Source organism: Colossoma macropomum, unplaced genomic scaffold, assembly GCF_904425465.1.
Source record: "Colossoma macropomum unplaced genomic scaffold, Colossoma_macropomum, whole genome shotgun sequence".
NCBI classification, from domain to species: Eukaryota; Metazoa; Chordata; class Actinopteri; order Characiformes; family Serrasalmidae; genus Colossoma; species Colossoma macropomum.
In genome coordinates this window covers 138,136-150,947 of record NW_023495808.1, presented here as the reverse complement: position 1 = coordinate 150,947, position 12,812 = coordinate 138,136, and the positions used below count along the sequence as shown (strand labels likewise).

Genomic DNA, 12,812 nt, shown 5'->3' with positions numbered 1-12,812 from the left:
AGCCAATCAGTCAGTATGCAACTGACGAAATCCCAATAGTTATGCCAGCTTAATGTGAAATAGACATCAGCCGTGTAGGCAGAGAGAATGAGGCTGAGACTAGTACTTAATTGTCTGAGAAAGAGCAAGAACCAAGTGATAACGGGCCTAGAGCACACTGCAAGGGTCCTGGAGACAGTGTACCAGTCCTGATGGTGCTTTATAACTTCTGTTTTTCCTTCTGTCCTTGTTAGAGAAATTATTGATAACACGGGGAAAGAGAATGGAATAGACATCGTAATGCCTGAGAGAACATACCACCTTATAGCAGACACTGCAGAGGATGCAAGGTAAAAGGAAATCAATGTGTGTGAGAGAGCATGTGTTTGTGTGTGTGTGTGTGTGTGTGTGTATGGAGGATGTCCATCTGGTCTGTCCCTATGGAGTCATATCTTTACAACCCAACTCCACTTGCTGCATGCAGAGTAGCCATATGGTGTCTGTTTATCTGTCTGTAAAAAGATGCATCCCTAGTATGTTCCATGTGTACAGATGGTTGGTTACCTGAGTATAGGATGCCAGTTTTTTTATCTGACAGCTTCTCTGTGTGCTCTGCAGCCATTGGTTCAGTGTTCTGAGTCAGGTGCACACCTCTACCGAACAGGAAATCAGAGAGATGCATGATGAACAGGCTAACCCACAGAACGCTGTAGTGAGTACACACACACACACACACACACGCTTAGGCAAACCAAGTAAATGATCATAATATTAAATAATACCATAAATGTGATATATAACAGAGATGATGATGTGGATATGCTGATGAAACAATAGTGATGTAACCACTATCTCTCTCTTTTTAGGGCACGTTAGATGTAGGGATGATTGACTCTGTGTGTGCCTCAGACAACCCAGAGAGGTACATGCACAAAACACACACTCATACACACATTTGTGCAAGATGGTGATGTTCTAAGCCTATTTATAGCACTTGGGGATAGAGATGTACACGGGTATTTAAGTACTCAGTTTCCTTTCAACGTTTCAGTATTCAAATACTGAAATCATTATTCAGGTACTCATTCCTATTCCTCACAAGAAGACATAAAATATACAGATTCATTCAGTGAAATGTTGCATTTATGTTTTAGCAGGAGTATAAAATGTTACAGTTAGCAACAGCAAGTATTTATAAGTATAAATTAAAAAGTATATTACACTTTGCCACTCCAAAACACCAAAAGTCCCTAAACATGAGCGCATTGCCAAGGATGCATTGTTAAAGACGTGGCTGAGAAGGCAGATATAGTGTGGTCTTATTGCTAATTAGGCCAAATATTCTATCTGATGTTCACTAGTTCCAGAAACAGTGGAAATATGTTTCTCTGACGAACTAAAATGTTGGTACATCGTCCACTGAGGAGAAAATACCTCATGTAAGATGAGAAGTCCTCATCAGCATCCAGTGTTGTACCAGTTAGCTGTAGTAAACATCCTTTACTCATTTGTGTTTTCCTGCTGCATTTTTTGAATAGTAAAATATATTCCTTTGCTTCCTGCTAAATTTGTATGCCACTTAATTTTTTAACCTTTTAATATAAGTAATATAACCTAAAGAGTAAGCCTCCGGCTCCGGCCTTAGGTTAATTTCATCCAAAGTATGCTTTTTGGGGGTGCATATTTTTTCCCTGCCCACGGTTAACCAGATATCCAGTCATTATCTCTCGTGGATACTCACAGATCAAAATTCACATTCCTACCTGGGGAAAATGTGCATTAAAATACAGAGGGAAGCAGCCAGATTTTGAGAAAAAGCTAATCTTACAAATCATGTTCTTTATTCTGAAAGATAGAAGTTTAGTCTTATAAAACCTTTCACAATCCTCTCTCTTTCCCACTTCGTCCCTTTATTCCTCTTTCTCACTTTATTCTCCTGCATCTCTAGGCCGAACTCTTTTGTGATTATAACAGCTCATCGTATTCTGCACTGTAATGCGGAGACTCCTGAAGAGATGCACCATTGGATCGCACTGCTGCAGCGCTCAAAGGGAGACACACGTGTCCAGGGCCAAGAATTCATTATCAGGGGTGAGGCATGAGCTCAGGTCATTCACACATCAAAGATCAAAGCCAAATGTTTCAAAATTTGGCCACAGACTTAAAATGTAAAGCTTAAGGTCTTTACACACCAATCACGAATAATTAAAACGTTGTTATTAGTTTGCCCTGCATATATGGTGCATCTCCAAAAGCAGCTCAAACTGGGCTACTATCTGAGCTACATGCGAGAGAACTCAAAGTTTCAGCTCCTTAATGAGGTATTCCCTGTAAGCTATATGCTACGTCACTTTTCCAAAATAGAAAGTAGCCTGCTCAATCCTTTGACCCTTTTTGCACATCTTTGTCACTTAAAGACAATCTTCTCATTTGTTTGCTTTTGTTGACAATGTGAACAAAGTGAAATTTCAAAAATCCTAAACTGAGTAATGTCTAGATTGTGAAGAAACTGTATATTTGACTCTAAATACTGGGATGTGAATAATATATGTCAACGCCTTTTCATGCTGTTTATTCATGCAGCATTTATTGTGTATCAGCCTATACTATCAACATAATGGCCTATGCTATCAATGTGAGTGTTAGGTTTCTAAATCAGGGAGATCAGACTCCAGTCCTAAAAGGTGACAGCACTGTGCTCTACCTTATTAAACACCTGATCTAATTAGCAATTAGAGATGGCACCAATCTGATACCAGGTATTGAGCTGATATCAGCACAAAATGCTGAATCAGACATCAAATAGAAAAAGAATGATTCCAATTTAATCCTGTAACAAATCTAGCCTGAAATAGCATGCACTCACATTGTGTGAAGTAGTGATGTTGGCTGTGTATTTCTTCCTGTGGTGTAGTAGAGTGTTTGAGTAGTTTGAGCATCTTTCTGATAAATCAGCCTCTCTTTTATTTCCTCTCCCTCTCAGGATGGCTGCATAAGGAGATGAAGGGCAGTAGTCGTGGTAACCTGAGACTAAAGAAACGCTGGTTCCTGCTTACCCATAATTCCCTGGACTACTACAAGAGTTCAGAGCGGAATGCCCTCAAACTGGGCTCTCTGCTGCTGAACAGCCTCTGCTCCGTACTGCCCCCTGATGAGAGAGTTTACAAAGAGACTGGTCAGCAAACACACACACACTCACATATATACACCAAGAGTGTAAATCTCTGACTTCAAAGCAATGATTTAGAATTTCACAAATTCACCCTAATTCAGTTTTTGATTATTTTCAACATTTTGGACTTCTACACAAATGAGATTAAATGCACTATTTATACAGTGGTGGAATATAACTACACAATAAACCTAAAAATATAAATATATACAATAATAACTATTAATTAAAAGTAATTCATGACTATTATCTGTGTGTGCTGTGTGTGTGTCTAGGTTACTGGTGTGTGACAGTGTTTGGACGTAAGCACTCCTACAGGTTGTACAGTAAGCTGCAGAGTGAAGTGTCTCGCTGGGCCAATGCCGTACAGAACGTCATCGATACCAAAGCACCCATAGACACGCACACGCAACAACTCATCCAAGACATTATGGTAACACACATATCCATATGCCACCCACATACACACCCACACACACAAGAGCTTTAATTGGGTCGAAAGCTAAATGCAGCCCAAGAACTTTCTGGCCGAGTACGACCCGAACCACAGCAAGATTTTAAATTAAAACCTGACCTAAGCTTGAAAAAATTTCGAACCCAACCTAACCTGGACTACATCATCAAGTTTCAAGTCTAAACTGACCCACACTCATTTTGAATTATATCGCTAGTTATTGTTTAGTGACAATAATAGCCATCATTAGATCACAGAAAAATAAAATAAAAACAAATAAACATGTAATAAAACAATGACATCTCACAAAAATGTAAGAAAATTGAAAAGTTTTAAATTCTGCTGCATTCACACCAGCAATAATAGCAGTTCAATTCATTAAGTTGATGTACATGCATGTGTTTTTTTGTGGGCTTTTCAGGAGAACTGGCTAAACTCAGAAGTGGTAGATCAGATTTACAAGAGGAATCCAATACTGCGTTATACACACCATCCTCTACACACACCACTACTGCCCCTGCCCTATGGAGATGTCCACCACAGCTGTGAGTAACCTTCACATAAACAAAAAATACACATATCATTATACTTCTGAGAGCTTACAATGACTCCAGTGGTACTGTGATGGAGTAACTCTAAACCCTAACTGCACACACTAGGGGTTGCACTTTGGTTCTCAGTCCTGGAGCAGAGATTTCCTGCTCCCAACACACCTGATGCAGCTAACGAACTAACGAAGTAACAAGCCCTCCCTGAGGTGAAGAGGATATGTTACAGCAGGGAAAACACTACCTTCCGATCTAAATCTCCACATTCTGGCCCTGTGGCCTCTGGTCTCACAGATTTGAACCTCTGTATCATAACATTCGCTCTGGTCATTACATCAAATCTGAGAGGCCACAGAGCTGCAGGTATAAAAAAAAGGTGGGCTGTTTCTATAACGTGCTTCTGCCTGGCAACAGAAAGGTGTGCAAGCAAAGTGAATTTTGAACGAGACCTAAGAAACTTGTTCTTTGACAAAGAACAAGGCAACTGTTTTCCCAATTTATTAGAAACTCCAACATGCGTAGATGCTTGATCGGTGTTTGTGTAGACAGTCATTGAGGTAGCATAGTATAGTATAAGAAAGTGTTCATGCACACTGTAAAAGTGCGAGGGCTTAATGCCAGGCCGAACGGAAGAACGCAAAATTTGTAAGCTTCTCCCTCAAAAGGGAAACCTGAGATACTTGTGCCTCTCTGCTATGGTAATGTGAAATAAAGCATCCTTCAGGTCTAATGTGGTGGAATAATCTGCTTGCCTGATTGATCTGAAGAGGCAACTGTGTATTAATCATGCAAAAAGGCATTTTCACAGTGTTTGGTTCAGGATCCTGACATCCAGGACTGGCCTCAGACTTCAGTCTTTTGTATCTCTGGTAAAACCCTGTCTGGGTTTCTCCCTTCTCTACCTGGTGTATTGTGCCTTTTTCTGAAGGGAAGCATATCTCTTGCTTTAGATAAGGCTCTGCTAAAGTTGACGTTTGTTTGTGTGACACCAGCGAACCCTGGAGGGCTGCTGGTGAACTGCAAGGCACAGCCTTTTCGAATAGCATTTAGAATCCACAGGGAGGGAGCACACAAGCGTTTCCACACGTTCCACTTCTGAAATAGGCCTAGTCTCACTTCTGTGGTGGGACGAACTGTCAATGCAACTGAACGATTTGATACCCCCTAGAGTTATCAGCCTGGGACTGACTGAATGGCTGCATGTTGGTGTGCAACAGAGGCAGATTCCTGAACACCTTGGCACCATCCGGGCCTCATATGCTCTAAACTGTCTGTACTGCTTTTTGGAGCTGAATGGACAGAGTAATTACAGGGCACTGTGACATATTAAAAAATCTGGTTTTGCTGACAGTATGGGAGTATGAACATGTATGCTTGGTGTATACATGAGCTTTGTGGCTTCCACTGACAGGGCATTATAGTGCTGAATGCTGCTGAGTCCTTCTACTGCATCTCAAATTTATGGGTGATGTCTTGTACGACTGGTCCAAACAAGCCAGAGACCATGATGGGAGCATTGAGGAGAACCTTCTCCTCTCTCTTTTATTTGTGTTAGTGTGAGCTGTAAGTGTCATTGTGTGATGACTTATATCTCATGATCCAGCCTGCATCCTGGGCTGCACAGCTGAGCGTGTACAGGGAAGAATCAGTAATGAAGAATCAGCTCTGTGTATATTTCTGGGTTGGCTTGACCTCCAAGGTTCTAAAGCAGGCGGGCCTGATATGTCTGGAGGACAGCTATGTTGCTCAACATGGTTACTGACTGCCCAGCTGCTTTATAAGACTTTTCAGCTGACATGGCCGTAAGCCTACATGCCTTAGATGGAAGCAGAGGCCTCTGAGACTCTTCCAAGTAACAAAGATTCAGTTCTGTGTTGATGGTAGACCATGCCTAAGAGGCTTGGATGGAAGAATTGTGTGTGTAGAGGTTTCTCCCATGATCATCTCACCTCTGCAGTGATGTCCGGACAACAAGAGAGAAATCTAGGGAGCAATGGTTGGTAACAGGCAACCCTTGAAAATAGGCAACCTGCTAAGTGGATGGGGTTGGGGGGGAGTGGAACTGAACCAGCTCAGCATGCTGGAGCTGGAAAATTTGTGAGAACGGACAAATCGAGTTTAAAATCGGTCAAAAAAATGGAAAAGTATGTGTGTGTCGCAGTCTGGCCACGAAACAGTAGTATCTGGTGGAGCTGCATGGCCTGGGCTTGAGCTTTTCATCCTGTTGGAGAAGTTCAACTCTGTGGGAGAGTGTTGCAAGTGGGAAGCTGGAACAGTGCATGCAGTAAAATGGGTTGACTAACAAGATTTCATCATTGTAGCAATGTAAGAACTTGAGTTCAAAATGAAGTAAAACTCACTCTTTCTCTTGTGCTTTAGATGAAAAGGGGCGGAACTACAGCACTTTGCAAGCAGAGGCTCTGAAGCTCTTTAGCACTCTGCAACAGTTGGAAGGTGTAGCTGACCCTGTGTCAATCATCCAGGGCCTTCTGCAGACAGGTCATGACCTCCGACCTCTGCGGGATGAACTCTTCTGCCAACTTATCAAGCAAACTACACGTCTCCCTCAGCCAGGTGGCCCCGCCCACATCAGTGGCTGGAGAATCATAGCCTGCATGTGCTGTACTTTTAGCCCCTCCTCCAGGAGCATCCTCAAGTACCTCAAATTCCACCTCAAGAGGTAAGTGACTGTGTGTGAGGTATGTGTGAGTTTTTGAAATGTCAAATGTTTCCTTATTGATCATGGGTCGGAGTTTCTGAGCAGAGTACTGCCGCAAAAAAATCGAATTTATAATTTTATATGTTCGGTGTCCACGTTTTGCTGCTTTAGTCTAAGCCCTAGAGCTATGAGAGTAACATTGCTAACAAACACAAAAGTCAACAGTCACTCAAATCTTTTATATAACAACATAAAAGACTTCTCTCAACCTGCTCAAACCACATACAGGTCGTACTGAGCTACACTGTGAAGTTTTGTTCAGTTTTATATAGTTCACAGTAGACTTTGACAACTAGTGTTTGTTAGCAACATAGCTCCAGTGCTAAACCTAAAGAAGCAAAAATTGAATACCAAACATGTCTTGGCTTATCAACTACACCTGGGGTAAGTGAAAAATTGTGTACATTTGATTTTTGCAGAACATTTTCTTTAAAGCAACGTCAGCGACCAAAAGTTGTTTTAGATGTTTATTGATTCATTAATTGATTTACTGATCCTCTGTTTAGGACGAGGGAGTTATATCCAGGCACGGAGATGGATTGCTATGCAGCATTCTCCCAGGATGCACTCCGGCATGTGCGTGGACGGGAATGTGTGCCATCATATGCAGAGCTTAGAGCCATTCTCAGCAGACAGGAAATGACATCGACTGTATATTGCCATGGAGGCGGGTCCTGCAAAATTACTATCAACTCACACACCACTGCAGGAGAGGTATACACACATGCCCACACCTGAACATGCTTTTGCGGGCACTTGTTCATTTACTTACTATTTTATGGCATTGTTTATATTATTATATTATTTACAGGTATGACTATTTACAACTTTTCACTGTGAATTTTAATTTTGTGTGTGTGGTAGGTGGTGGATAAACTGTTGAAGGGCCTGGCCATGGAGGACAGCAGGAACATGTTTGCTCTGTTTGAACATAACAGCAAAACTGACAAAGCCATCGAGAGCCGCACCATAGTGGCTGACATCCTCGCCAAGTTTGAAAAGTGAGTTTGAGTTGTGCTTTATTTCACTGATAAAGCGCTATCAGCTCTATACAATCTAAAATGTACCCAACTAATGAAATATGAAGTTTACATAGGAAAGAAGAATAAAAAAAGACCTCCTTAATATCTCTGTAGTTTCTTCTAGACAACAATGAGATCAGATGGAAAGACAAAAGAGTCTTTTTCTGAGGTCTCCTGCTGCTCAGTTATTTCTCATGAGCGAAAGACCCCAGCAATCTCCTATAAGCAGCTCCTATATCTCCACGTTAAACTGCACACATAGTGTGCATGCACATCTCATCACCTTTCTTATCCACTCATCTAGCTCTCTCTTACAGTTAGGATTGGGATTAATCATTCATTGAGTTACATCGCTGACCATTTCAGACTGTAGGACTCATGAAGATTTTGTGTCATAAAAGTCAAATTTCTTTGAAAATACTGGAGGGCTGAATATTGACTTATTTTTCCCTTCACACTACCAGATTATCCACACCGTCAATTGCTTGCCATTGATATCTTGACCTGGACAACCACTTAGATTGAGAAAATTTGTGAGAACGGACAAAACGAGTTTAAAATCGGTCAAAAAAATGGTGTTGAGCAATAAACTTTTCCTCTCTAGTGATTTGTAATTAGTAATTTTCTTCTTGGATGATTTGTCATTTGTAATTGGTCATTTTACCCAATCTGGTCTATCACGTTTTCTCACTCTTTCTCTTTTGTTTCAGGTTGGCGGAGGGTGGAGAGGAGCAAGGTGGAGGTTGGAAGTTTTACTTTAAGCTCTTCTGTTTCACAGACACAGAGAACATTCCTGTAGACAGCGTGGAGTTTGCCTTCATGTTTGAACAGGTCAGATTTCTTACTCAACATCAACCTCTCTGTTAAAAAGAAATCATGTAGCCCTGTGTGAAACAGCACAGATAAAGATGATGCTCTGAGTCCTCAGATACTCTAAACCTGATGAATTGCAGTAACAGTCATGCTTTACATATTTTATGTGACAAACTAATTTGCATTTAGGAGGGGTGCTTTTTCTCCTTTGCCCTTGATTTTGAGGTAAAGAGGAAGCAATGTTGTCAGAGGAGGGTGGGTTTGACCTTATTGTGGGCTTGTTTTTTATTTTTATTTCACTTCAAACTATATTATCAGTACTAAACTGAGTACTGTATTTCTTCCAATCTATATTGCTCAATGCCTGTGCGTACTGACTTGTATTGAACAATATATGTTGCAATATTACACGATTAGAGGACAGGAGTATAAATTCTGTCACCCTGCTCAAAGTACTGGTTGAACTGTGCACTATAAGTGAATTTTGGATGGATTAATAATTAATAAATTCTGGAGGCCCAACCCCCAAAACACACTGACAACACTACTATGCTGTCCTATGTTCTTTTATATCATTAAGTGCCAAACCTTTTTACATTCATATTTACTCATTAGCTTTGGTTTATTAAAAAGAAAAATAGCAAGTACTTTTTGCAATTACACTGCTTTGCTGGCTTCCTGTTTTCGTTTTCTTTTCACTGATTTACTATATAGATTTAAATTTAACTTAAAGTTATGTTTGTATTAACAGGCCAGTCTGCTTCAATCTGCTTGTCTGTCTTAGCTCCTGTTAAAAACTGTGGGAACCTAATATACATATAATTTAAATACAAATCTACACAGCAATAACATTTCTATATTTATCTGAATTTCTCTAACTGTACTTTCATTGGCTTGTGCTGGTTACTGGTCCTCTAGTGGCCAAGGCCCCTGAGTACAAGCCCAATAGTGCTGGTTGGTAATCTATCGCTGAACATGAATATCAATTTCCTTTTTTTTGTATATAACTGATAGCAGAGCATTGGAAATAGAGTGGATATAGTAGCTTTTATATTCATAAAATATGTTCTTTCTCCCAACATAATGCCTAAATCTCTGTGTGTCTCTCTCTCAGGCTCATGAAGCAGTTATTACAGGGCAGTATCCAGCTCCTGAGGAAACCCTTCAGTTCCTGGCAGCTCTTAGACTTCAGTATCTGCTTGGGGACTACACTACCCAGAATGCATTGCCAGACCTGGAGCAGGTGTTCCCCATGTCACGCTTGCAGGCTCGCGTCCAGCGCTTTGCCCCCAGCAACACCAGTGCCACAACAACCGGTGAGAAAAAGAGAGGCAGTTTCTTGGAGGGCACACTCAGGCGGAGCTTCAGGGGTTCCCTGGGGCGACAGCGTCAGGGGGAGATGTCTGCGGCAGTGGAGGCATGGCTTCAGGAAGAGAAGGCGGGGCTAAAAAGCTGTTTGGTAGAGAAATGGAGAAAGCTGCAGGGAATGAGTCAGGATCATGCCATGATCAAATATATGAATCTGGTCAGAGAGTGGCAGGGATATGGATCTACACTCTTCAGCGTGGAGGTGAGGGAACACGTAAATACATTCACACTAGGGCTGCACAATACATAGTTTGGTAATTGTGATATTGTCCTTCGCAATAGAAATACTGCTGAAGGTTTAACTAGCTATCAGGTTTTTTATGTGCTCTGAGCATCCTGAGCAAGTCACTGATAGCAGAGCATTGTAAATAGAGTGGATATGGCAGCTTTTATACTACAGCGGCAAAAGTGTGTTTTTGCCGATGATGCTTTGATGAATCAAGGCATTCAGCTGACCCAAGAAATGTAAATTCTTCTGGTCAACATAATCCAAATAATCATCCTACATCAAGAGTTCTCTAAAGGTCATGTTAACTACAAGGCATATCATAATTGCAATATTTAGCAGTATAATCACAATATGGTATTCCATCCAATCAATCAGCCCTCACTTACACATTATAGTCTCTATGTACTAAGCCTTTTGCCCCATTCTCAGGCACAAATCAAACATATTCTGCTCATGTGTTATGTAAGGCACACAAGCATAAATGCACAGTTTATGGTCCATGTGCATGGAAATGTGCTACTCTTCTTTATGCAAATGAGGGAGAGCTGTGCGAAACGTAGGAAGATTGCACAAAAAGTGGGTGGAGATATCAAACATACATGTACATATTCCACTTGATACTAAAGTTTGAGCCACTAACTGCAGCCAGTTTTGCATAAAGTTTTGCATAAATTTGGGTTTAGGTCTCAAAAAACCAAGGCAGCAGCCATAGAATTAGATGGAGGAATGTTGATGGCTCCGTTATTTCACTGTGCCTTTTAAACTCTGCACTTCACAAGTGCACAGAAAGGGCAGTCTTAGTAAATTGAATGTTCAATTGAGGCACTTTGAGGCAACATATTGCGGCTGTACGCTGCACTTGAGCATCTGCCTTTGTACGCCTGGCCCAGAATGGTAAAGCTATTCACACTGTTCAGCATGAAGCACTATGTTCATAATTACATATCATGTAAAGTCTTTTTAACACTGTAATATTTCAGATATCAAATTAAGATTAATAATTCTCACTCTCCTTCTCCCTATCAGTGTGTTGATGGTGTGTATCCTATAGAGCTGTGGCTGGGAGTGAGTCGTAAAGGAGTGTGCGTGTATAAGCGGGGAGAAGCGTGGCCACTGGAGATTTTCTCCTATGAGGCCATTCTGTCCTTTGGAGCTCCACAGCCTAACATTTACAAAATCAGTGTTGAAGGAAGAGACCTGCTTTTCCAGACCTGCCAGGTAACAAATCACTTCCTTCATACATCAGTGATGCAGGAAAGCATTTCACATTGGGGATGTGGCATATACAAGCACTGGTTACTTTACTAGGGACACCTATCTTGTATCTACACTCACTGTCTATTTTATCAGGTCTACTTATCATATAGGTGCACTTTATAGTTCTGCTATAATAGATTACAGCTCATCTGTTTCACCGCATAATTTGTTAGCCCCCCCTTCACAGTTTGCGCTAATCATCCTCTAGTCCTTCTTCAGTGGTCAGTTTCTGGCCACAAGACACTGCTCACTGGATATTTTTGGTTGGCGGCTCATTCTCAGACAGGGTTAAATTTTCAGTATTTTTGATCATGTTTCTGTTTGATAATGTTTTTTAGTTTCATTCTTTTCAAGTAATTGAATTTTTGTGCATGTGTGTTTTTATGTGTGTAGGTGATGGACATTGCTAAACTGATGAAAGCCTACATCAGCATGATCGTGCAGAAGCGCTTCAGCACCTGTCAGTCAATCAGTAGCCATGGCAGCCAGTGCAGCAACTGGTGAACCCTGACCTGTGACATTTCTACCAATGTCTGCCTGACACACACTGTTTAATTTAAACGTCTGAGATTTAAGTAACTGAGTGTGAACAGAGAGACACGGGTGGGTTTTAAGGACATTCAAAGACCTAAGTGAAACTATTTGAGCCCTGTGAGCACTCTGCAGATCTAGTGTGTAGTCATGTCGTGATGAGTATTGTGTAAATATCCAATGATGTCATTCACCTGAAAGTGCCTGAAGCCACAAAAGACACTGTGCAGGACGAGTGTCTTAAAAAAGTCTTAATTACACACACAGGAACTCTTCAGTGTCATGACCTGGCCATCAGCTGCTGTGTTCTAATCAGCAGCGTTTGAATTACAAATGCAGGTTTGTGTAAGTAATGAATGTTTCCAGAAGTGCTGTAATAGCATTGAAGTTTCAGTCCAGTAGCATTTCACTGGAGCTCTGCAGGCAGAACCTCCAGCCAAAGACACAAAGCACTCAAAGACTGTGCCTTTCTGTAAAAAGGAAAAAAAAAACAAACAGATCACAAATACTCTGCTTCACCATATTCACAAAAACCAGACACACACCTAGACACAGTATCTCTATTGTATGTGATATAATGTGCAATGTTATCTTCTTACCAGAAAGCTGTATATTTTTTATTTTTAATCCTTTTTTTAAGCCCACTAATGTCAAGTGGCTAACGTTTGTTATTATTATCCCAAAGTACTTTGCCATGTTGTATTATGATGCCCAGAAGCT

At 41.0% G+C, this 12,812-nt stretch overlaps 1 protein-coding gene across 2 annotated transcripts in view; it reads left to right on the top strand.

The window, feature by feature from the left end:
- myo10 (myosin X) overlaps positions 1–12,611 on the top strand; it is a 78,730-nt gene extending 66,119 nt beyond the window's left edge. For both annotated transcript variants that reach the window (XM_036563532.1, XM_036563531.1), the window contains exons 28-41: positions 234–329; positions 598–691; positions 846–901; positions 1,928–2,070; positions 2,963–3,154; positions 3,427–3,584; positions 4,027–4,150; positions 6,533–6,833; positions 7,379–7,586; positions 7,737–7,873; positions 8,605–8,725; positions 9,822–10,277; positions 11,331–11,522; positions 11,955–12,611. In XM_036563532.1, the coding sequence (XP_036419425.1) occupies positions 234–329; positions 598–691; positions 846–901; positions 1,928–2,070; positions 2,963–3,154; positions 3,427–3,584; positions 4,027–4,150; positions 6,533–6,833; positions 7,379–7,586; positions 7,737–7,873; positions 8,605–8,725; positions 9,822–10,277; positions 11,331–11,522; positions 11,955–12,065 (2,389 nt within the window). In that variant the 3' untranslated portion in view covers positions 12,066–12,611. The remainder of the gene's footprint in view (positions 1–233; positions 330–597; positions 692–845; positions 902–1,927; positions 2,071–2,962; positions 3,155–3,426; positions 3,585–4,026; positions 4,151–6,532; positions 6,834–7,378; positions 7,587–7,736; positions 7,874–8,604; positions 8,726–9,821; positions 10,278–11,330; positions 11,523–11,954) is intronic.
- The last annotated feature ends 201 nt before the right edge of the window (positions 12,612–12,812 follow it).